Source organism: Triturus cristatus, chromosome 7 (assembly GCF_964204655.1).
Source record: "Triturus cristatus chromosome 7, aTriCri1.1, whole genome shotgun sequence".
NCBI classification, from domain to species: domain Eukaryota; kingdom Metazoa; phylum Chordata; class Amphibia; order Caudata; family Salamandridae; genus Triturus; species Triturus cristatus.
In genome coordinates, this window is record NC_140590.1 from 1860535040 (window position 1) to 1860558150 (window position 23111).

Genomic DNA, 23111 nt, shown 5'->3' on the forward strand with positions numbered 1-23111 from the left:
CCACCTCTGCCAGGTCATTCAGAAAGAGCAGAACATCGTCAGCATATAGGGTGATGCGGCCCTCCCGCCGCATGGCCTTCCTACACAACTGGAACCCTCTGACTGTGTGTCACAGTGAACTCCTGTTTCTAGGGGCTCGATTGCAAGGGCATAAAGAAGAGGGGACAGGGGACAACCCTCTCTGGTTCCACACTAAATTGGAAACACCCGCAAGAGGACCCAATTCACCCATTTCCGAGTCATGGGTCCAGCATAGAACATTCGCACATAAGAAAGAAAACGAGCCAAAGCCTAGGCGACCAAGTGTGTCCCACAGAATATCCCAGTCGAGGGAGTAAAAGTCCTTTTCGAAATAGTGAACCGTAAAGAGTGCTGCTATGGAAGGGCATGGAACAGGATGAGTGGGGCTGTGGCAGTAGGGGGGCCCACCTATAGTCAGGATATGGGGGATCGCGACAGTGGATGATCTCTTGGAGAGATGGTCGTGGGATATAGTGATTGAGCCTGCAGAGACCCCGTCCTATAGACAAACTTGATCCTCCCGTTAAAAGTCGGTTGGATGACACCTTGGCATACATCTCAAGTTTGTGTTTAATATGCAAAATCGGGTGATGTGACGGGCAATTCTCAGGGGATCACCCCGCTTAATGGAGGACCACTATGGTTGCCTCGTTCAGCTCCGCAGGAAAGTGGCCCTTCAATATGGCATCATTATATAGCGCCAGTAATGGGGCAGCAGTGATTTTCAGAACATCCGGTAGTACTCCAACAGCAAACTGTCCGGGCCCGGTGTTTTTCAGGGCTCATGTCTGATAGGGCTGTGCCGATTTCTTCAAAGGTGATGGGTTCATCAAGGTCCCTCGTACAGCCGCCTCGAGGGCCACAAAAACAGTTTATCTATCAGCAAGGAAGAGCATTAGCATGGAGGTCTTCGACATTGTGCGTATAGAGTTCCATAATAGTTTGCAAATGCGATGGCAATATCCCGGGCCTCAGTAGCCGGCCCCTGGTTGGGGTCCAAGATGCTAGGAGCCACTCTATATGCAAGGCCGCCATTAGCCAGCTAATATAAAAGATTACCTGACTTATCCCCAAAACGTAGACCCTACTTTGGGATGCCACCCAACACCTGGCTTTGTCAAGGCATTCCTATCTCAACGATAGCCTATCCAATGCCACTTCACGTCGTTCGGTTGTGTCTGTGGTGGAACACTCCTCTGTCAGGGTTATATGAGCTTCCAGCCCCTCAGTCTGCAGTAGTTCCTTCATATCCTAGCCGTGGAAATATTTGTGTGCAATCCTGCGCATGAAAGCCTTGACAGGCACACAGAGTATTTCTGGGAAGTCCACCGAGCCCACATTCAGTACCAAAAAGGCTTTGAGTTCCTGTAGAAGAAACTCAACAGCACCAGCATCCATGAGACGCCATGTATTAGATAGCCAGACGGTGCTTTCCTTGTGCCCCCACCCAGTTGAATAGTCATTGGGGTGTGATCTGAAATCCCTCTGGGGAGGATAGCTGACCCCATAGTGTATAGTAAGTCAGTGGCGGGCATAAATACATGATCAATAAGTGATCTGGTCTTGTGTGTGTCTGAGGCGTGGGTATAAGCCTGTGTGTAAGGGTTCCAGATGCACCTAACAGAGTCCAAGACTGGATTCCCAATCTGCTAGGCGAGATGCTGCAGAGTGGGAGCTAGTCGGTATCCGAGAGCTGTCAAAGCCGGAGGACATTACCATATTTAAATCCCCTCCCTCCACTGTGACACCTTTTGGAAGGCTTGCTAACACTCCCCTTTCTGCATCCAGCGTGGGAGTTGGCAACTGGGGAGGAACATAGACAGTTATTAGGTTATAAGTCTGCCTACCGATTGCCCCTTCCACCGTGACATATCAACCCTGTGGGTCCGCCACAGTACGGGAGAGAACCATGGACAAGTGTTTGTGGATCAAGTTGGCCACTCTGTGTGAGCCCCCAGTGTAACCAGCATAGTAGACCTTCTCATACCCATATTGGGCAAGGAAGGGGCATCAAGTGCCCAGGAGATGCGTCTCTTGCAATAAGAGTATGCCAGGATTATGGTGTTTTCGCGAAACCCTGTACTGTGCTCCGCTTAATGCAGTCATTTAGACCATTGACGTTCCATGTCATTTTTTTGGAAGCCATCAGGATGTGAACGGAGTATATGAGCCATGGCAAACCCACCAAAGTCATTGATTGGGGAGAGTGCTATCAGGATCGCAGCCTGCATGGGATACAAAAACACAAGGCCAAACCAACCAAACCACCCCAACCAACCTTCCCCACAATGCCGCCCCAGAAGCATCTGTCGCCCCAACAGTGTAAACTACAAACTGCATAAAACCAACTTTTGAAGCGAATTGAACCAGATCACCCCATTGGAAAGTACTAGTTGAAAAGGATATCGGGCTGCTGGTGTTGTAAGTCATTCAAGTCCAATAGGCATCCATAGCAGCACCGCAGGCACATGTTCAGCCGCACTTGTCCGCTAAGGCCATATCCACATGTTCTATTGCCTGAGGGGGTGCCACTGGAGATGGGGGTCCAGATATTATCTTCGCATGGAGGACCAGGGGCTTCTGTGGTGGAAGAGGTGGTGACCCATTGGCCTGCACCCGCTGCTTACGGGCTCCTCTCCTATGCCCATTTCTTTCCAGGCGAGGACCACCGCTTAGGGTCTCATTAAGAGGTTGTCCCTCCAAAAAGGGGGCAAGTTGCCCCATAGGATCTGATGTTCTGCAGCCCACTCCCACGCTGACTCAGGAGTGTCTAGTAAGAAAGATTTAGAAGCATGGATAACCCGCAGTCGGGCCGGGAACAGGAGCATGTAATGCAAGTTTATCACCTGCAACTTCTATTTAACAGCCTCAAAGGATTGTCGCTGTACCAGTCTGGTGTAATCTGGAAAGATGAGGATACTGGAGGATTGTAAACTCGTGGGAGCCTTTTCCCGGTCAATACGGAGGATGACGTCTCTGCCCTTCTAGTTAAGAATCTTAGCAATCGTCGGCCACGGGGGAGCTCGGGGTGGAGGGGCCACCACCAACGATTGATGGGCCTGCTCCACGATAAAACTGGGAGACAGTTGTCTCTCTGGATTCCATGACAGAATTCCCTTCTCCAAGAAGCTTTCGGGGACGGGCCCCAGATCCCTTTGAGGAAGCCCACGGAGCGCAGGTTATTCTGTCAGTCCCGGTTCTCCACATCTTCGGCGCGGCTCTCCAGAGTGCAGGACGCCGTGGTCAAGCAGGCCACCTCTGCCTTGAGGGTAGACACAGAGTCCTCAAGGTCCAATATGCGCCACCTCTGTCCCAGCTAAAGATGCACCCACGCTGTGGCGGTCCTGGTGCAAGAGCGTGACATCCACTCAGACCTCTCCAATGCTGCTCTCCAAGGCAATTCAGGGAGGCCTGATTTGCAAGAAGAATTTCTGTGATGTTGGATTGGCTAGCTTGTGAAAAGGGGGCAGTTGGTTGCGTCCTGTTTCGAGGTCAGTACCTGGGGTCATGTATTTATACATCTTGGTCTGTCCATGAGCAGGAGTGGGGTCTGCGTCCCTGGGGTCGCATGTGCGCTGACCAGGGCAGGTAGGAGGGGAGACTCGTCCACCAGTCTGAGCCTCTATGAAGGTAGGTCCTGCACTCGAAGAAGTCATACCGGTGGCGTAGGCAGACCCCACGCAGCACAGTGACATAACTGGGGGGTGGGTGGAATCACACCACCCTGCGTACATGTGGGCCCGCCTGTGGCCCCGGCAGCATGAGCAGTTGGGACCTCACCTCCACCTTCCTATGTTCAAGACACAGGCAGGCATGCCGAGAAACAATCCCCGCAATGCCAGACACAGGGGAGGGATCAGGTCCCTTATGCCTCATAATTATCCACTGGCGGGCAGGAGGCCACAATATGGGTGTTAGGCCCACAGTGGAGTATGGCTTCTCCGGGAGAAAAAGTAGTCTGCCACTGGTTGCAAGAGCAGCATGGTGGGCCTGCAAACCCTCCTGCACCCACCCCCCAACCTTCTCCAGATTCAGCAAGGCCTCAGGTGCGAAACTCGCATAGAGGCGGCTCCCACAAGAAAAAGGCTCCGACAGCCATCAGATGCCAGTGCAACAGCAAAGGGGGACCCGTCAGGCCACGCTCATGCTGCTCTCACCAAGCTCACTGGCACTAAAATGACCAAATCTTCGGGGACCAGAGGGGGCTCCAACGTTGCACCCCCCTCAGGCGACACTCCCTCGAACGCTACAAGTGTCCCGCATCTGGTGCCTGCAGTCGCAGCAGCACCACGGATCATGTCACCTGCTTTGAAGGGCTCGTGTCGGCCACCATTTCAGCTGCCGACGCAGGCCGAAGCCTCTCCATACTGCTCCCATGGCTTAATGGAAAAGTGAGTGGAGCAGTCGGGACCCTTAGTTGACTGAGACCAATGTCTTCCCTTTGGAGGGGGGAGGGGTTAAAAGGCCCCAGCAGTTAGGATGGCTGTCTAGATCGGCAAGCCGGGAGCTCACAGAGGCGACTGCCATGTTGCCCGACATGGCCACACCCCCTTGTTGATGAGTTTTACTATCTGTTTTAAGAACTTTATATACTGGACATGCTCCAGTAGGATCTATGGCACAGTCAGGCAATAAGTCCAGAGACAAACACTATCATGGGGAAAGTGCCCATGAAGCATATGAACTATTCTTCTGGATTGCTCCCGTAACAGCCAGTTGGAAGTGGTTTACCCTCGCACACACCCCACGATAAACATACAATTCTCACTTTGTGCCTACCCTTAGGAATGGTGCCACCTATAGAGGAGTGTAAAACGTGGGGAAGCATTTTCGTATGTGTTTACTCTACCACGCATGGTACACCCTTATTGGCTTACTCCAGACATTGTTAAACAAGTACGAAACTAACACAGAGGTGAACCAGCCCTAGACCTGGGGATGAAATCGATTGGTAGTTTTGCTATGGTGTCCTCCAATATTTAAAGTAATATTTGTGGGGAGGATCATCACTGGCTATACGTCAGAGATTGTCAGCTGTTTCGGCAAAGATGTAATGTAATGTAAATGTAAATGTAAATTGATACTTGTACAGCGCACTACTCACCCGCAAGGGTCTCAAGGCGCTTGTACGAATACCACTGTGGAACCCATCCTGGCTTTCCCTGTGAGGCGTCCACTCCTGGGCACCCCCAAGGTGGAGGCCAGGCATCCTTAGCATTGTGGGGGCCGTTGTGGAGATTAAGCAAGCTATTGCCCAGAGTTGCAGAGTGGGACTCCATGATTGGAATGGCACCGAGGCGAGAATTATCAGGTCCGTGGAATTTTGAGCCCAAGACCCACCGAGGCGGGGAATTGAACCCTGGTCCCGGGCTAGACCTCTGCATCAGGGTCTGCCGCTTTAATCATTGAGCCACACTTCTCCAGATCAGGAACGAGCTCTGCCTAGAATCAAAGCTGAAACCTACATCTCTGTGGACTGCGATACCTGTGGTCAGGGGTAGTAAAACCACATATTGAAAGCACAAATGAGACTGAGAGTATCAGTAAATACAAACCCGCACCTGAAGCTAAAAAGAAGCAACAGGGAGAGATAGAGAGAGAAAAAACAAAATTGATGTCCGGCAGAGCAGGAGTCCAGCAGGAGTGGTTTCAATGTGAGTGACAAAGACAAGATTAAAAAGCGAGATCGGCGTCAGTATCCTGATGGCCATTCTTCATGTTCTTTTCAGGACTCTGATGCGAGGATAGAAAGTGGGTGTCAACGCGATTACAGACAGAGAGACAACTGTACAAAACGAAAGAGAGAATCAGGACAAAGTACTGAGGTTAGTATAAGGAAAGAAGAGAAAAGTCCTGACTCTAAATCGTATATATTGCTTTACAGCTTACCCTGTACCGGAAGGAATCGTTTGGGAGAAAGTCCCTTACTTGATTATATCTACTAGGATCTTACAATTACAAAATGTTACAAAATCTCAATGTATGATATTATAACTCCCAGATCCATTTCAGATGAATGGGAGATAGAAAGAGTAAAATGTATGATATCCAATTTGGAAGCATGTACTACCCTTGACAGTGAAGGCTTTCATTTGAATGCTTACAATTATAAATAAATGTATTATTATCATTACTGTACTCACCATTACCTTCACAGTACTAGGTCTCGCGGTGAAATATACAACTGCGCTCAGTGGAAACCCTGCAGAACACCTCCTGCAGACTGCTTTGCAAACTATATGAAGAAAACCCCCTATTTCTCTGGTGAAAACAGAGCAGACCCGGCTGCTTTTTATAACTAGCAGACACCCGAACCGGCATGAAAGCATATATTGACAAGCACTCAATTCAGACAGAGAAAACTATTTCAGGGGAGCAGAGAGATTGTAAGTGGAGGAGAGCGGTACTGCGGCGACGAAGGCCTACCCTCCTTAATAGGGGAGTTAAAAAGTGCTGTTGTGCTAACCTGTGTAAATTGCAAAAGAACATAAAGTGCAACAAAGATTGAACAGTGTGAATATCACATGGACAACGGCAGACTGTACTCCCTTCTGAATCTAATAAATGTTTTAAAAAGCCAGTAGATTGTACCAGCTCTGAACTAAAAAGTAAGGACCGCTCCTATCTGGTCAACTCCAGGCCAAATACAGCGGGGAGTCCTCAGTATAAAAGAGACTATAATATTGCAGCACCAAGTGTTTGGATAGCTCAGATTGCAACCTAATATTTGCCCAAGGGGTCTTAAATAATGATTTCACCTTGGACTTGGCGTTATTGGGAATGCAGTTAGGTTCAGAGTACCACCAGGGTATGCAGAGGGAACCGAAACTATCTCGTAAATAGCTCAGCCATGGAAGGGAGGAAACATTATCCAACGTCATGCAGTCGGATATAATGTCCTTACAGAGTTTGTCGGCTGGATTCAACCAGATGCTAACACATAATAAAAGCGGCGCCATCTGGATCGTATCCTCAATAAAACCCGGGTTAGCTCAAAGTGCATGGTGAGGGTGAGGGGTAGATGGAGGTGCGCTTAAAAGCCTACGAACAAAGCGGTTTTCCTCTGCCTGAATAAAGCAGCACTTGCTAAAACCCCAAACTTCCGCTCCTTAAGTTGCCACACTAATGCATTGAGAGTTGACCACTTGCAAAGGTGGAAACAGCGTCCCCCTAATTTGCGGTCTGATGAGGTTGTTTACTGTGCCCGTGGTTTTGCTTAACTTGGAACATACCTGGGCACAGTGGAGGTTCCATGACCCTGAGGAACTATAATTTAATCCCAGGTAACAAAAAGTCTTGATGGACGTCAAAACATGGCCGTTAATACTGATTTTATTTAAACTTTGTTTACCTGGGCCACAGGACATGATGTGCGTCTTGGAATAATTAGTGTTAAGGTTCAACTTATGCATAGAGGAAACAAAACAGTCCAGCTGATGTCTCAGGGCTTTTGGAGTAAGGGCCAACAGTACTGCATCATCCGCATATAACAGAGCGGGGACTTGGGAGCCTGCGATTCTAGGTATGTCTGTGTGGGAAGAGGCTAGGTGAGCTGTTAAACCATTAATATATAAAATAAATAATAAAGGCGCCAATATGCAACCCTGCCTCACCCCGCTCTTTAGCAGGAATTCGGAAGACAGCTCCCCAGGCGAAGTTAAACGGATCTGAGCAGTGAGGTCCAAATGCAGACAATATAAAAAGTTCACCAGGGGGAGTTCCACGCCTTGATCCAGCAACATTAACCAAAGTTTGGTTCTGTTCACTGAAACAAAAGCGGTGGATAGATCCATAAAAGCTAAATATATGGGGGATTGCTTGGCCTCAGTATATTTGGAGATTGTCAAAGCCAGATTCAGACATTGTTCGTTCGTACCTAATTTAGGTCGAAACCCAAATTGAAAAGGGGAGAGTATGTCATTATCAGATGCCAATAATTTTAATCATGCTATCAATTAGTGAAATTGGTCGATAGCACTTGGGCGACAATCGATCTCCCTTTTTGAATACGGGGACTATTGTTGCAGAATACCATGAGAGAGGGATAGAAAGAGATAGGGAAATGTTAAAAGTATTCATAATAAGGGGGCCCCAAATTTCGGGCATGGATTTCACCAGGTCCATTGGGACCCCATCTGGGCCTGGGGCTTTCCCTCCCTTACTGTGCTAAATGGCCGACTCAACTTCCTCCAAAGTTAGCACAAGCTGGGGCGAATTCTGCAATGAGGTATGAAGAGCGGCAGACAGAGTAGGCTCCTCCTCGGTGTGGTAAATACAGGAAAAATGGGTAACCCAGTCCGCACCAGAGATATTATTTTGGAGTGGGGATTAATGAGAGAGTTCCTTGACCATATTCATTTTACTACGTCCCAAAAGGATTTACTGTCCTTTCCCTGAGATGAGTTCCAAAAGTTTCCAATCTTGGATGTATACTTCCCTTTTCCTAGTTGCGTGGGTGGATTTGTACGCGTTTAGGGCTTTCCTCACACTCCTATTTGCCAGTGAGCAAGCCCCATCGAACCATCTTGGGTTCATGTTGGGGGTACCCATGGACTTAAGAGTAGAGTCTCTAATTGTGTGCATTAGCTGGCTGTAGTGTAGGGCCATAGAGTCCGGTAAGTTCTCCACAAGACAGTCGAGAAATTTGTTTAGATATAACTTAAGGTAAGGGTCTGAGTGACTCTTTGGGATTATTCATACACCAGACTAGGCGGGGCCTTTCGCAGGGTATTGTGTAATGTAGGCTAAGTTATTGTTATGTGCCAAGCCCTTAAGTGGTAAGCACACGGAAGCGCTTTAGGCATTATGATCACCCCAGACTACAGGCAGGATCTCACTTATGGTGAACCAATGTAAAATGTCTGGGCTAACAAACATTTAATCTATGAGAGAAGCTCTCCTTCCCCCTCTGAAAAATGTCAGTGTAGTGCAAGCACCCCCAAGGATTTCAAATAGGTTGACCAAACTACGGGCAGTAAGGTATCTAGATAATTCAGCGCCCCTAGCATCTTGCCAAGTACAGTGCCTATTTATTACCGAATCCTGATTGATCTTAGCATTAAAATCGCCAGAAAGAAATAAGTGAGCTGGGAGAGCGCTAAAATCTGTCTTAGATTGTAGTAGTAAAACGAAATTAAATAGGCTGATAAAGTGTGAGCAGCTAGCATTTGTGAAATCATTATTATAAAAATGTATCAAATGAAAAGCCATGTTTGTCTTTAGTATTCGGCTTAAAAATACTAAAAAAGCGGGGGAACTAGATTTAATGTGTGAAACCTCTAACTTTAGGCTGAGACTAACCCAGGTAGCTAATCCGCCGGCCGCTCGGCCGTGGGGGGAAGGAGTGGCAAAACTTGAATAACAAACATATCCCTTAAAATGCAGAGGCTCAGTGAGCCAGATCTCTTGCAGGAGGATAAAGTCAAACTTAGATACAAATGCTCTCCAATCACCGTTGTTAATCTTCCCTTTAAGCCCTGCCACATTCCAACTAAGGACGGAAAGAGATCTATAATATAAGTGAGATGAGTGGGTGTGAGGGGCGACTACCGCTGGCTCTGACAACGAGATTGCAGTATCTAACTCTAAGGGATTATCTACTGGTGATAGAGTGCCCAAAGTTGCAGGTATTGGGACTACCGTTGAATCAATGAGTCAGTCGAGGTCAGAAAGTGCCTTAAACCTATTAGATATGGGTGTGGGACATGAAACCTGAGGGGCACTCAGTAGAACCTGTGGTGGCGGCAGGGTGTTAGGGAGGTGTTGACTGCTGGTAGCTGTCGCACCTAAAAAATCTCTGTGTATTTACATCCATATGGTGATTAGGAGGGGGTAAAGCGAGGGTGCGGATGGCTGACACTGGATTAGGTGGACACAACCAGGAATCAAGGGTGAACTTGTAAAAGAAGCCTAAGGGCACCATAAAAATAGTAGTGAAAGCAGCATTACTGGTACTTACGTTGACTAACAGATGGTGAGCCAAATCTGGGAGTCTACAATTAATCACAATACAGTCCCCATGTAGGTCCGGCCGGTTTGAGCCAATCCAAGCGCATCTCCTAACATGCAGGATGTCCTTAGCATGCCGATATTGTAGGCCTTTGTGTCGAGCCAACCAGTTCTGAATTTTATTGAAAAGCTGCTTGTGAGATTCGATTTGATCCGGGCGCAATGAAGGGGCCCCTCTCAATACGACCACATAAGGGCATGCTGCAGGGGGAGGTTGATGACTGGAAGTTGTGAGCGCGTCAAGGAGTGGAGTGGTGTCTCACTGACACCTGGAACCTTTACGTTGTTGACGAGATTGAGAGAGATGGAAGATGCTTGGTCTACAGGCTGGACAAAAGCAGATTTTCCAATGTGGAAGTAGGCAGCTTGGGCTGACAAAATGCTAGCGGAAGGCAGAACCTGTGTTGCTGGTACATGTTTTTCCAGAGGGTCGCCGGGCACTCTACACGAAGTACAGAGTCTGGTGACGGGTTTGGTTGAAGATCCTTTTGCTGAATCAAGAAAGTTGATGTCCAGTGTGGCCAGATTTGACTCAATGGTGTCTAGGTGCAAAATTAGGGGGGGGGAATAGTGTTGATGCGAGAGCACAGATTATCGGAAAAGGACTTAGTGTGTTGCCAGGAGTTTGTTAATGGGATCAAAAAGATGCAACCTGTCGACCTGTGGTAGTTGATCAGAAGATGAGACTAAATTCTCTGGGGCATCTGTATTTTCAGGGTAATGGAGCAATCTAGGGGGACCGCCGAGGTCAGCCTCCGGTTGTGGAATGGAATGTGAGGCTAACTACGGCGGTCTCATGGACAGCTGTTCTCAACGGATACCCTTCCGCAAACACGGATCCTCGTGTTCTCCAAAGTCACGGATGTCATAAACCAGCATCACGCTGATAGACTGTCAGCTCTCTTCCCCTCACTGGGTGCCTGACTGGGCCCCATGTGAGTACCTCTCTCATAATACACTTCCTTGTGGTGTGCACCTTACATTCTGACAGTTGATCCTCCTTGTTTCAGGTGTCCCTCCATGTTAGGTCCTAAAGAGATCTCCTATTGGTGGTGGGGTAAAAATGCCATCGACATAAAAGCGAACTGACTTACTATTGAATATTCATGTTATGGTTGTTTTTGTATTTTTGAAACCTATTTTTATGTCACAAACTGTCACAAATTTGATATGTAGGTTCTATGTTCACTTTGACACCATGCACCTTTATTGATTAATTTGATTACGTATTTACATAAAATGCTAATATTCATAAGTATCTTGCTGTATATGGTTTCTTTTCTCTCTCTGACATCTTTTGACCCATGAATACTGTCATTGAGCTAATCACTACCATTTATTACACACACTGTCCACAGGAACCACTGTTCTTCGTTATATAATTGATACCCTGGTTCCATGTGAGTAGGGGAGCCCTTGTTTTCTTATACACGGCATGCAAAGGGGAAGGCTCAGCACTGATACTAGGTAAGACTGTGTGTATGACCGTAGAGAGGCAGGCGGACGGGCCAGGGGAGCCCACGCTGAGCCCGTCTGTGGTAATAGACAGCCTCCGTTCGGTTCTGGCAATTTCACTGCGGATGGCGCTAACAGCACGCTGAAGCATCTGGTCGATTGTAGTAGGCTTTAGTGTGGACTTTTGGGATGGCTCAACTACAGAAGCTGAAGCAGGACCGAAGTCACCTCCTTTTTTTGTACACATAATTTCTACAGTTTTTAAACAGTCAGCTAGTGAGTCACTAGAGACTCACATAAACAATCCCTAGCCAACATAAGCTAGAGGTAAAAGTACGGCTGTTCCAAAGAGTAAAGGGGTCGAAACTAAAAGAACAGTACCTTGTGATGGATGCAGAGTTAAAATGGCTGAGGGAAGGCGACTACAGCTTCTCTGGAACAAAGGGAGTAGGCCCAGCCCGGCTACAATCGGCCACAGACGTGCGCAGACGAGGCCCAGATATACTCCTCCTTGAGCTGAGGGAGACGTCACTGGCATTGCCGGCAGTGCATGGGCCGCGTTGGTCAATGGGGAATGTAGTCCCCTTCTCCCCGGCACTCGGTAACTGATGCGGTCTCCCGTTCGGGCCCAGATATGTGCCTCCTGGCGCTGAGGCGGACGTCACTGGGGTTGGCGGCGGTGCACGGGACGCGTTGGTCAATGGGAAATGTAATCTCCTTCTCCCCTGCACTCAGTAACTGATGCGGTCTCCTTTGTCAACTTCGATAAAATGTTTAGAATAACTTTCTATTCCCCACCCAGCGATATATTATTGAAGGTGTCCGTTGGCCCAGAATACAAAACCAAAACATACAGTTTGTCAAGATCAGCAAATTAGTTGCAGTACTGCTACAAAGAGACGTAGTTCTCACATCTGCAGTAGAGGTTTTGAATTACAAGCTGCTTGCACCACATCAGACATTGCTCAGAACACAATATCCAACACACTTTGCTGACCTGGTGCACAGAATGTTTAACGCATGACCTACAACTGGAGTTATGCATCTATGTTTTGTAGGGCATCTGCTCTGGTTTGATAACTGTGTTGGCAATAATACTTTCATTTTTCCACCCTTCATTCTCAAGTATATGTGGAGGGTTTCCATTAATACTGCTGATCATTGGCTGCAGAATTGTCATCATCCTGGTTGCTTGAAATAAATGCAGTGTCCGGATGCCAATTGCAGACAACGTACCCGCATCAACAAACAGACTGCAGAGCTACTTGGTAGTTACCTTGGTGATGAATACCTCTAAAATGATTGAGGACTGGCTGTTGTCGTTTACAAGGGTGGAGCTTAATGGAGCCAAACCAATAATTTGGTGCAACTACTGTTTCTTTGACATATGTTCGAAACTACATCTAGAACAATGGCTTTTTGATTGCGTGGATGTAAAACGTCTCGTGTGACAGTTGAGGACTCCTGAGAGGTTTTGCTGAACAATCATGCTGCCGATTGCGCCAAATGCCTGCTGCGATGATCCACCATCTCCCCAAAGAGCCTTTCCCAAGCTTTCGACTTCAAGAACTGCCGCTCCTGAGAGCACCACCGCCATCTCGAATGCACCATCAGTGCATCAGAGGTGAAGAAGAACCATGGGCTGCTTCTTCCAATGAGCTACTGGAGCCACGAGTGGAATCACCAACTCAATATGCCGCAGGATGGGCAACCCCATGCAGCAGTTCACATGCAATCTGAACAGGGTTCCATCGCGTATGAATCCCTGACACACAACAACCCTGATGTGATCATTTCGGATGACGAGGAAATCTATAACAACAGTGCTACAGGGTTGCAACTGCTGAGGATAAAGGAGCGGTTTATGGCGTCCTGCCCTGGAAATTCCATTTGAACATTATACATATTTTTTTACTTCATTCATCATTGGATTTGGCCCTGTTTTTGATTGATTTCAAAGCTACTTTGTATTTTTCCCTAATTGGCTTACTGAAAAATACCACGTCTAATTTGCTTAAATTGACAAAACGCATCTTTTGTTAAGCCTAATTGTTCCTACGTTTGTAAAGGAAAGGCGGGTTTTTTATGCAATAGTTAGAATGTGCAAAATGTCATATATACTTATTTTATCCAAATGAAATAATGATATAGCTTGTAATGCAAAGGAAAGCTTTGAGTATTCATTCTGCAAAAGCTATGCATGGTTTTATAGTGGGCTGTCCTGTCGTTTACCAGGCAGCCCTTCCCCTGTGAACGGGGGGAGAGTGCAGGTCTGCAGTAATCCAGATCTCCCTTCTCCATACGTAGCACATTGACCTGAGTTCTTGTGTTATAGGATGAGGGGTCTAAACCTGTAGAGGTAGGGTCTATTCCTAGGAAACATAATACTAGTGTAGTGGAGCTACAGCTGTCATACTACTAGTGGTTTAAACCTGTAGACTTAGGGTCTATCCCTAAGATACATAACACTAGTGCAGTAGAGCTACAGCTGTCATGTTACTAGGGGTCTAAACCAGCAGACTTAGTGTATACCCCTAAGATACATAACACTAGTGCAGTAGAGATACAGCTGTCATGTTACAAGGGGTGTAAACCTCTAGACTTAGGGTATATCCCTAGGATACATAATACCAGTGCAGTAGAGATACAGCTGTCATGTTACATGGGGTCTAGACCTGTAGACTTAGGGTACATCCCTAAATTAAATAACACTTGTTTAGTAGAGCTACAGCTGTCCTGTTACTAGGGGCCTAAACCTGTAGATGAAGGGTATATCCCTAGGGTATGTAACACTAGTGTAGGGGAGCTACAGCTATCATGTTACTAGGGGGCTAAAGCTATATTCTTAGGGTACATCCCTAAATTGAATAACACTTGTTTAGTAGAGCTACAGCTGTCCTGTTACTAGGGGTCTAAACCTGTATTCTTAGGGTATATCCCTAAATTAAATAACACTTGTGTAGTAGAGCTATAGCTGTCATGTTACTAGGGGTCTAAACCTGTAGATCTTGGGTATATCCCTAAGATGCATAACACTAGTGTAGCAGAGCTACAACTGTCATGTAGGTAAGACTAGTGCACTGGAGCTACCTACAACTTTCATGTCACTAGGGATCTAAACCTGTAGACTTAGGGTATATCCCTAAGATACATAATACTAGTGCAGTAGATATACAGCTGTCATGTTACTAGGGGTCTAAACCAGCAGACTTAGTGTATAGCCCTAAGATACATAACACTAGTGTAGTAGAGATACAGCTGTCATGTTACAAGGGGTGTAAACCTCTAGACTTAGGGTATATCCCTAGGATACATAATACCAGTGCAGTAGAGATACAGCTGTCATGTTACATGGGGTCTAAACCTGAAGACTTAGGGTACATCCCTAAATTAAATAACACTTGTTTAGTAGAGCTACAGCTGTCCTGTTACTAGGGGCCTAAACCTGTAGATGAAGGGTATATCCCTAGGGTATGTAACACTAGTGTAGGGGAGCTACAGCTATCATGTTACTAGGGGGCTAAAGCTGTATTCTTAGGGTACATCCCTAAATTAAATAACACATGTTTAGTAGAGCTACAGCTGTCCTATTACTAGGGGTCTAAACCTGTATTCTTAGGGTATATCCCTAAATTAAATAACACTTGTGTAGTAGAGCTACAGCTGTCATGTTACTAGGGGTCTAAACCTGTAGACCTTGGGTATATCCCTAAGATACATAACACTAGTGTAGCAGAGCTACAACTGTCATGTAGGTAAGACTAGTGCACTGGAGCTACCTACAACTTTCATGTCACTAGGGATCTAAACCTGTAGACTTAGGGCATATCCCTAAGATACATAATACTAGTGCAGTAGAGATACAGCTGTCATGTTACAAGGGGTGTACACCTCTAGACTTAGGGTATATCCCTAGGATACATAACACTAGTGCAGTAGAACTACAGCTGTCATATTACATGGGGTCTAAACCTGTAGACTGAGGGTATATCCCTAAGATACCTAATACTAGTGCAGTAGAGATACAGCTGTCATGTTACAAAGGGTATAAACCTCTAGACTTAGGTTATATCCCTAGGATACATAACACTAGTGTAGTGGAGCTACAGCTATCATGTTACTAGGGGTCTAAATCTGTATTCTTAGGGTACATCCCTAAATTAAATACAACTTGTTTAGTAGAGCTACAGCTGTCATGTTACTAGGGGTCTAGACCTGTAGACTTGGGGTATATGTAAATGTAAATTGATACTTGTATAGCGCACTACTCACCCGCAAGGGTCTCAAGGCGCTTGTACGAATACCGCTGTGGAACCCATCCTCGCTTTCCCTGTGAGGCGTCCACTCCTGGGCACCCCCAAGGTGGAGGCCAGGCATCCTTAGCGTTGTGGGGGCCGTTGTGGAGATTAAGCAAGCTATTGCCCAGAGTTGCAGAGTGGGACTCCATGATTGGAATGGCACCGAGGCGAGAATTATCAGGTCCGTGGAATTTTGAGCCCAAGACCCGCCGAGGTGGGGAATTGAACCCTGGTCCCGGGCTAGACCTCTGCATCAGGGTCTGCCGCTCTAATCATTGAGCCACACTATCCCTAAGATACGTAACACTAGTGTAGCAGAGCTACAACTGTCATGTAGGTAAGACTAGTGCACTGGAGCTACCTACAACTTTCATGTCACTAGGGATCTAAACCTGTACACTCAGGGTATATCCCTAAGATACTTAATACTAGTGTAGTAGAGCTTCAGCTGTCATGTCACTAGGGGTCTAAACCTGAAGACTTAGGGTATATCCCTAAGATATGTAACACTAGTTACAGCTGTCAAGTTAATAGGGCTCTATACCTGTAGACTTAGGGTATATCCCTAGGATACGTAACACTAGTGCAGTGGAGCACAGCTGTGATGTTACTAGGGGTCTAAACCTGTAGACTTGGGGTATATCCCAAAGACACATAACACTAGTGCAGTAGAGCTGCAGCTGTCCTTTTACTAGGGGTCTAAACCTGTAGACGTAGGGTCTATCCCTAGGATACGTAACACTAGTGTAGTAGAGCTACAGCTGTCATGTTACTAGTGCTCTAAACATGTAGACTTAAGGTATATCCCTAGGATACATAACACTGGTGCAGTAAAGCTACAACTGTCGTGTTACTAGGGTCATTCTATGCACCACAAAGAAATCTCCGCTCCTCTAACCTGCTGCTAGCTAACATCCCCCATATTAAAAAGTCTAGGACAAGGGGTAAGGCTCTCTCCTGCCTTGGACCTTCCCTCTGGAACAAAATGCCCCTCCAGCTGAGAAACATTGAATCTACACCTCTGTTCTGGAAAAAACTGAAAACTTAGCTCTACTCATGCCTATAACCCTTCCTTACCCCGCTGCTACCCTTCAGCTTTTAGCGCCAGGACACTCCCTGGAGTAACAGTGCGCTCTATAAATACCCCCACATAGACATAAACCCGTAGACTCAGGGTATATCCCTAAGATACGTCACACTAGTGCAGTGGAGCACAGCTGTCGTGTTACTAGGGTCTAAACCTGTAGATTTAGGGCATATCCCTAGGATACCTAACACAGATGTAATGGAGCCCGAGCTGTCATGTTACTAGGGGTCTAAACCTGTAGACTTGGGGTATATCCCTTAGATACGTAACACTAGTGCAGTAGAGCTACAGCTCTCATGTTACTTGGGGTCTAAACATGGATACTTAGGGTTTATCCCTAAAATTGGTAACACTAGCATGACCAGTCTAAAAATGGCACCGTAGTTGTGGTCTTAATATTGGTTACAAATAACAGAAAAGTCCACAATTGCAACGCATAAATACCACAAGTGACTGTTAGTAAGGGCTAGGATACAGAAGTAAACAATACATTTCAGTAACATGGTAATATATCACAAGAATATTTCATGAAAGATGTAAATACCAGAAGAAAAATAATATACAAATATATATATTAGCTGAGCCTGTAATGTTTCCCAACATTCTTACGTCCAGGAACAACAATATCCATACTGAGTGTCTAGATAAGTTTGTTGTGTTTGAGTTTCAGCTCTGTCACTTACTGTTGAACTGTGGTGGTGCTGTCTGATCCCAAACCGTAAATGACATTTATGCTGCTAATATCATGTGATGAGTGGTTTTGCAGTCTGATTTTAAGCAGCCAGTGGCCCAGGCAGAGCAGCTGTTCCACCATTAACTGATAATTATGTAATTTTCTTTTCCTTAACCTACCTTCAGACCCCATCTGCCCCTGTGTTCTTATGAGGAAAGTGACTCGAACTGTAATTCTCATCATTAGCGCAGTGTTTTTACAGTGACAGGATGAGATCATTAATTCTATATGTATTTTATTGTACATGCAGAAACTAACTGAGAAACAATTTTAAACCAACAGGTATTAAAGCTTGAGCAGAAACTGATATGGTGACACCCGTGTTAAATAACCTGAAGAATGATGCTGCTAAAAATGTAAGGAAAGCATGTGATGGTTTTCCAGAAACCACATTAGAAGCGACACGCGGTCGAAAACTAATCAGGAACTGAGAGATGTGAAATTACAGATTGTGAAAATGGTTTGAGTCATCTTTCAGATGCGTGGTCACATCATGTGGACCATCTCAGAAATGACACCAATCAACTGAATTCCGGATTCTTTTTTCCTTCCATTACCTGACAGAATTTCTACTGAAGAACTACTACTGTTAGGGTGTTAATGTGTAAAATATCTGATCCAGAAGGTTGTTCTAAATGTGAGAGAAGCATTTGAGTAATGATGTCAGTGCACATAATGTAGGGGCCCTCACTAGTGACAGCCCAGAGTTTACTAACCACAGCTGGCAGCCATTTGAGCTTCCTGTACACAATTGATAGAACTTACTGTACTAAGCTTATTATTCATAACTGGTAGAGTTTACTTGGCTCAGCTGTCAGAGCCTAGTATCCACAGATAACAGAGATTGTCATCCTCAGAGTAGAACTTACTTTCCTTTTTTTGTGCTGACAGAGCTTATAGGCGACAGAGCTTACTACCCACAGTTTGCAGACTACTATACATAAGAGAATGCCTCTGAGCGGGAAAGTACATCGATGCTCTGAATGTGACAAATGGTTTAGGTTCCAGCACCAACTTATCATCCATGAGAGAATACATACAAGAAACAAGCCCTTCCAGTGCTCTGAATGTGGGGAAAAGGTCAGGTTAAAGCACCAATGTATCCTCCATGAGAGAATACATACAGGTAGCAAGCCCTTCCAGTGCTCTGAATGTGGGAAAAAGTTCAGTACAAAAGCCCACCTTTTCTACCATGAGAGAACACATACAGGTTACAAGCCATACCAGTGCTCTGAATGTGGGAAAAGCTTCTGCCAGAAAGGACAGCTTTCTATCCATGAGAGAACACACACAGGCGAGAAACCCTACCAGTGCTCTGAATGCAACATTAGTTTCAGTACTAAAGGCAGTCTGACTACACATGAGAAAACACATACTGGGGAAAAACCTCATCAGTGCATTGAGTGTGGAAAAAGGTTCATCCAGAAAGGAGTTCTTAATATTCACATAAGAAGACACACAGGAGAGAAGCCATATCAGTGCGGTGAATGTGGGAAAAGGTTCCAGACAAAGGATTGGCTCTCTAGCCATGAAAGAATCCATACAGGCGAGAAACCCTTTCAGTGCCCTGATTGTGATAAAAGCTTTTGTCATAGACGTGACATGAAGAAACATTTAAGAAAACACACAGATGAAAAACCATTCAGAGACAATAAATATAGGACAAACAACACTGTCCATAAAAGAACGTCTGTGGGTGAGAAGATACATGTTTGCAGCGAATGTGGGAAAGGATTTAGGCTTAAGATGGAGCTCATCATCCATTTAAGAGTGCATACAGGGGAGAAACCTTATCAGTGCTCTGAATGTAAGAAAAGCTACAGTCGGAGTGGAATGCTTACTGTGCATAAGAGAACGCATACTGGGGAGAAACCTTATCAGTGCTCTGAATGTAGCAAATGTTTTATTTCTAGCACTAAACTGAAAATTCATGAGAAAATTCATACAGGTGAAAAATCGTATCAGTGCAGTGAATGTGGGAAATGTTACTGTCAGCAGGGGGACCTACTTAGGCACAAAAGAATACACACAGGAAGAGAAAAAGTACATCAGTGTACAAAGTGTGGGAAAAGCTACTTTGACAAACGCCAGCTTACTCAACATGAAAAAACACATACAGGTGAGAAACCATGTCAGTGCAGTGAATGTGGGAAAAGATTCCGGGATAAAGTTTCTCTAATCCGACATGAACGAACACATACTGGTGAGCAACCTTATCAGTGTGCTGAATGTGGGAGAAAATTTGGTACTCTTGGGAATCTTAATGTCCACAAGCGTTGTCATAATGGAGAAAAACCTTATCATTGCGCTGAATGTGGCAAATGTTTCAGACGTAAGCACCATCTTACTACGCATGAAAGAATACATACAGGGGAAAAACCATATCAATGCACTGAATGTGACAAAAGCTTTAGCCATAAATTCATACTTACTGTGCATCAGAGGACGCACACTGGTGAAAAACCTTACAGCTGTACTGTATGTGAAAAAAGATTTAACCATCTGGGAGATCGTTTGAAACATGAGGGAATACATTCTGTTGATAAACGTTACAAGTGTACGGAATGTGGCAAAGGGTTTAATCAGAAAAGATGTCTTACTTCCCATGAGAGACAACATATGAAAAAGAAAGTAAAGACATGACTTCTAATAAGGTACAAAGGATAAGATGGAAAAGTGAAGGTTGAATTAGTCTTCTATTCCTGATAATACAGAAAAGCATATTCAAGAATCAAGTTTGCATTGTTACATGTATACAAAACTGTAACACAAGTCAGGAGACAATAACTCATGTGCAAGACAATAGCCATACAGCGAAAAGATTTAACAAACATTGGCAAAGCCAATAGGTCTCACCACTGTTCAGCATTTAAACAAAAAGTGGTGTGCCACAGGGTGGGGAGGGGCTTGAGAATGTGTCTCATGGGCCACCGCCATGTTAAGAGGGGAGGGTGAGAGCAGCAGACTCTGCGTCTCCTACAAGCAGGTCGTGGCAGCTGTGGACCACCCTCTTGCGACCGGCCCACCGTGGGCTATGATATAACGCAGGGGATAAAGGGAATGCGAACAATGGGAAGGAAGTGGGAGCATGGTGGGCAAGGACAACGGAAGGGGGCGGGAACAAAGGGAATGCGGACAATGGGAGGGGGGCGGGTGCAAGGCGAGGCAAAAGGAAAATGAGTGCAGGTACTAAAACATATGGCCCATATCAAAAGGATCCATGCAGCAGGGGCAAATGCCAGGGCCGAAACAAAACAGCCACAAAGCGGGACAAATTTACTCTATCCACGCACCAAAACCATGTCATTTAGAAAGGCAGACTAAATAACCAATTACAAGCAGTGGGCGTGTGGTGGGTGTCTTCTAACTTCAAAGAGACGTTACAGCATGCCTCACAGAGCAGCGCAAGTGTGCTGCCTCTAGGCTCGACCTAAAAATCTGAAAAGATGTCTTATTTACCCCAGGAGATATGAGATGTGGAAAGGAAACCAAAGTCACAGCAAATGTGAAGTACAAACATTTAGAAACCTTGCATTGGCAAACTAAAGTTTGAAAGGATTGTTCCCACTGACTCATACTTCTCACCTAGTGATTCCTCATTTTGCGTATCTCCCCAAGCCCCTGACTAGATCTGGAACCTCCTGCAGTAGCTCCTGCCTGGCTGTAAATGATGCCTTCAGATTCCATCACAACTCCATCACACCTCATCATGCGGATATTGAGTTGCACAAAGGGCCCATTCCTGGACAATGTCCAAGGTTGCCATCCGAAAATATGACATGTTTCAAGCCATGCTGTTGTTGTAATATTTATAGTGGTCACTCTAGTTATATGGTTTTATCATCATTCACAAGTACCTACGAGTTATCATTGATAAAGAATGGAGCTTTGCACACCAGAAGGAAGAAATTAGAATGAGAGGGTTAGTCATAGCAATAACGATGAAATATATCGCAAATAAATTGATGGGGCCTACACTGATCCCGCTCCTGAAGGTAGCACAAGCCAAACTACTCCCTACGATAACCTATGGCAGCGAAGCAATGCGGGGTAGAGACGCCAACTTACTGGACAGCACACTGGTTAATGCATACAGAACCATGTTTTGCCTTCCGTCCTACACCTCACCAGCTCAAATAAGGCTGGAGTTTGGCTTATTAAAACAATCCCTGGCTAGGCACGGAGCTTACATTATCTTCTGGAACAATATCAGAACTTCCACTCAAACACATTAAATCAAATGCTATGGCAAGAACTCCAGCACAGGGAAACTTCCTGTGCAAGAAGTTACCTACAGGAATCTCTGGAAGCCACCAGGCTCACCGAACTCTGGAATACACATCTTCAACATTTAACTTTCAAAAAATTGGTCTGGAAATTCGTGAAACAGCTGTCACTGGTGGAGGGCAAGGCAACATTCTCAGCCAGATCTCATGCCTGGATGATCCCAAATTCCTATAAAACACTCGCACCTCAAAAATACTTCAATCAGGGTTATCCTAAATCAATAAAAATTAAATTCCTAAGGCATAGATTGGGCATGCTTCCATGTACTCAGCACCTTCCCCCTTGTCTGAGGGCATCAACCCAAAGCTCTTGCAGGCTGTGTGATACGGAGCAAGGAGACATTCTGCACTTAATCTGCAAATGTAAGGAACTGCAACAAGAGAGGTCACAGCTGCTAAAGCCCCCTTCAAGCAGAAAGGTATTCGCACCAGGAGGCAAGCGGTGCTGGCATGCTTTGACCGGGGGGCCGCGCAACTGAGCTGCAGAACAGTAAAATTTCTCACACTGGCCAAACAAAAAAATGCCTAAAATGACAATCAAACCTCAGCAACATTAGCAATAAGCTGCCAGTGTAGCCATTGGCTCACAAGCTGGTCACTGCATTTCCTTTTTGCAAGAAGAAAAGAGCACCTTTTTAATGTATACAATACTAGCAGGTGCCAAATGTATTAGCTGTCATGCCAAACCTGTTATGCGCTATACAGCACCTTTCTATGTGTATTTCTGGTTTTAGTAATGCATTTTAATGATCGCACTGCACTTTATCAGGTGAATCATTGATTCACTCTAACGGCTTCACCATCTATTTTAACCACAGTCATGCACACACGGTAAAGCATTTTTAGCATGTGTATTATTGGTTTTACCGGGGTACAACACCAGTTCTATTGGCTATTTTAAAATGTTGGAATGGTTTTTAGTAACTATGCAAATAAAAATAAACTTGAAACTTGAACTTGAAACTCATTTATTCACAGTGTATGGCTTTAATGAAATGCTTAATCATACACCAATAAAATGCTTGCTCTGAGATATTGTGATAATAGTGCTTACATGAGTAGGTTATTCTAAATGTTTTTTAAACCCAAACTGGTACATTGGCTCTCCCATTGTTTACTTTCAACAATCAATGCATATTCGTGACGAGACGATCCGTTAATTGCTTGCCTGTATAGTTTATTATTTATTAAACAAGTCTCAGGGAAGTATGTAAGTGACTGAG

General features: G+C 45.4%; 1 protein-coding gene across 7 annotated transcripts in view; it reads left to right on the forward strand.

Moving 5' to 3' along the window:
- LOC146813499 (uncharacterized) overlaps window positions 1–22844 on the forward strand; it is a 70863-nt gene extending 48019 nt beyond the window's left edge. For 4 of the 7 annotated variants that reach the window (XM_085620254.1, XM_085620257.1, XM_085620256.1 and 1 more), the window contains one exon: window positions 17885–22844. In XM_085620254.1, coding sequence (XP_085476380.1) covers window positions 18551–20245 — 1695 coding nt within the window. In that variant the 5' untranslated portion in view covers window positions 17885–18550 and the 3' untranslated portion in view covers window positions 20246–22844. Of the gene's footprint in view, window positions 1–5750; window positions 5847–17884 lie in introns of all 7 variants that reach the window. The other 3 variants (XM_085620255.1, XM_085620259.1, XM_085620260.1) reach the window with 1 other exon arrangement.
- The last annotated feature ends 267 nt before the right edge of the window (window positions 22845–23111 follow it).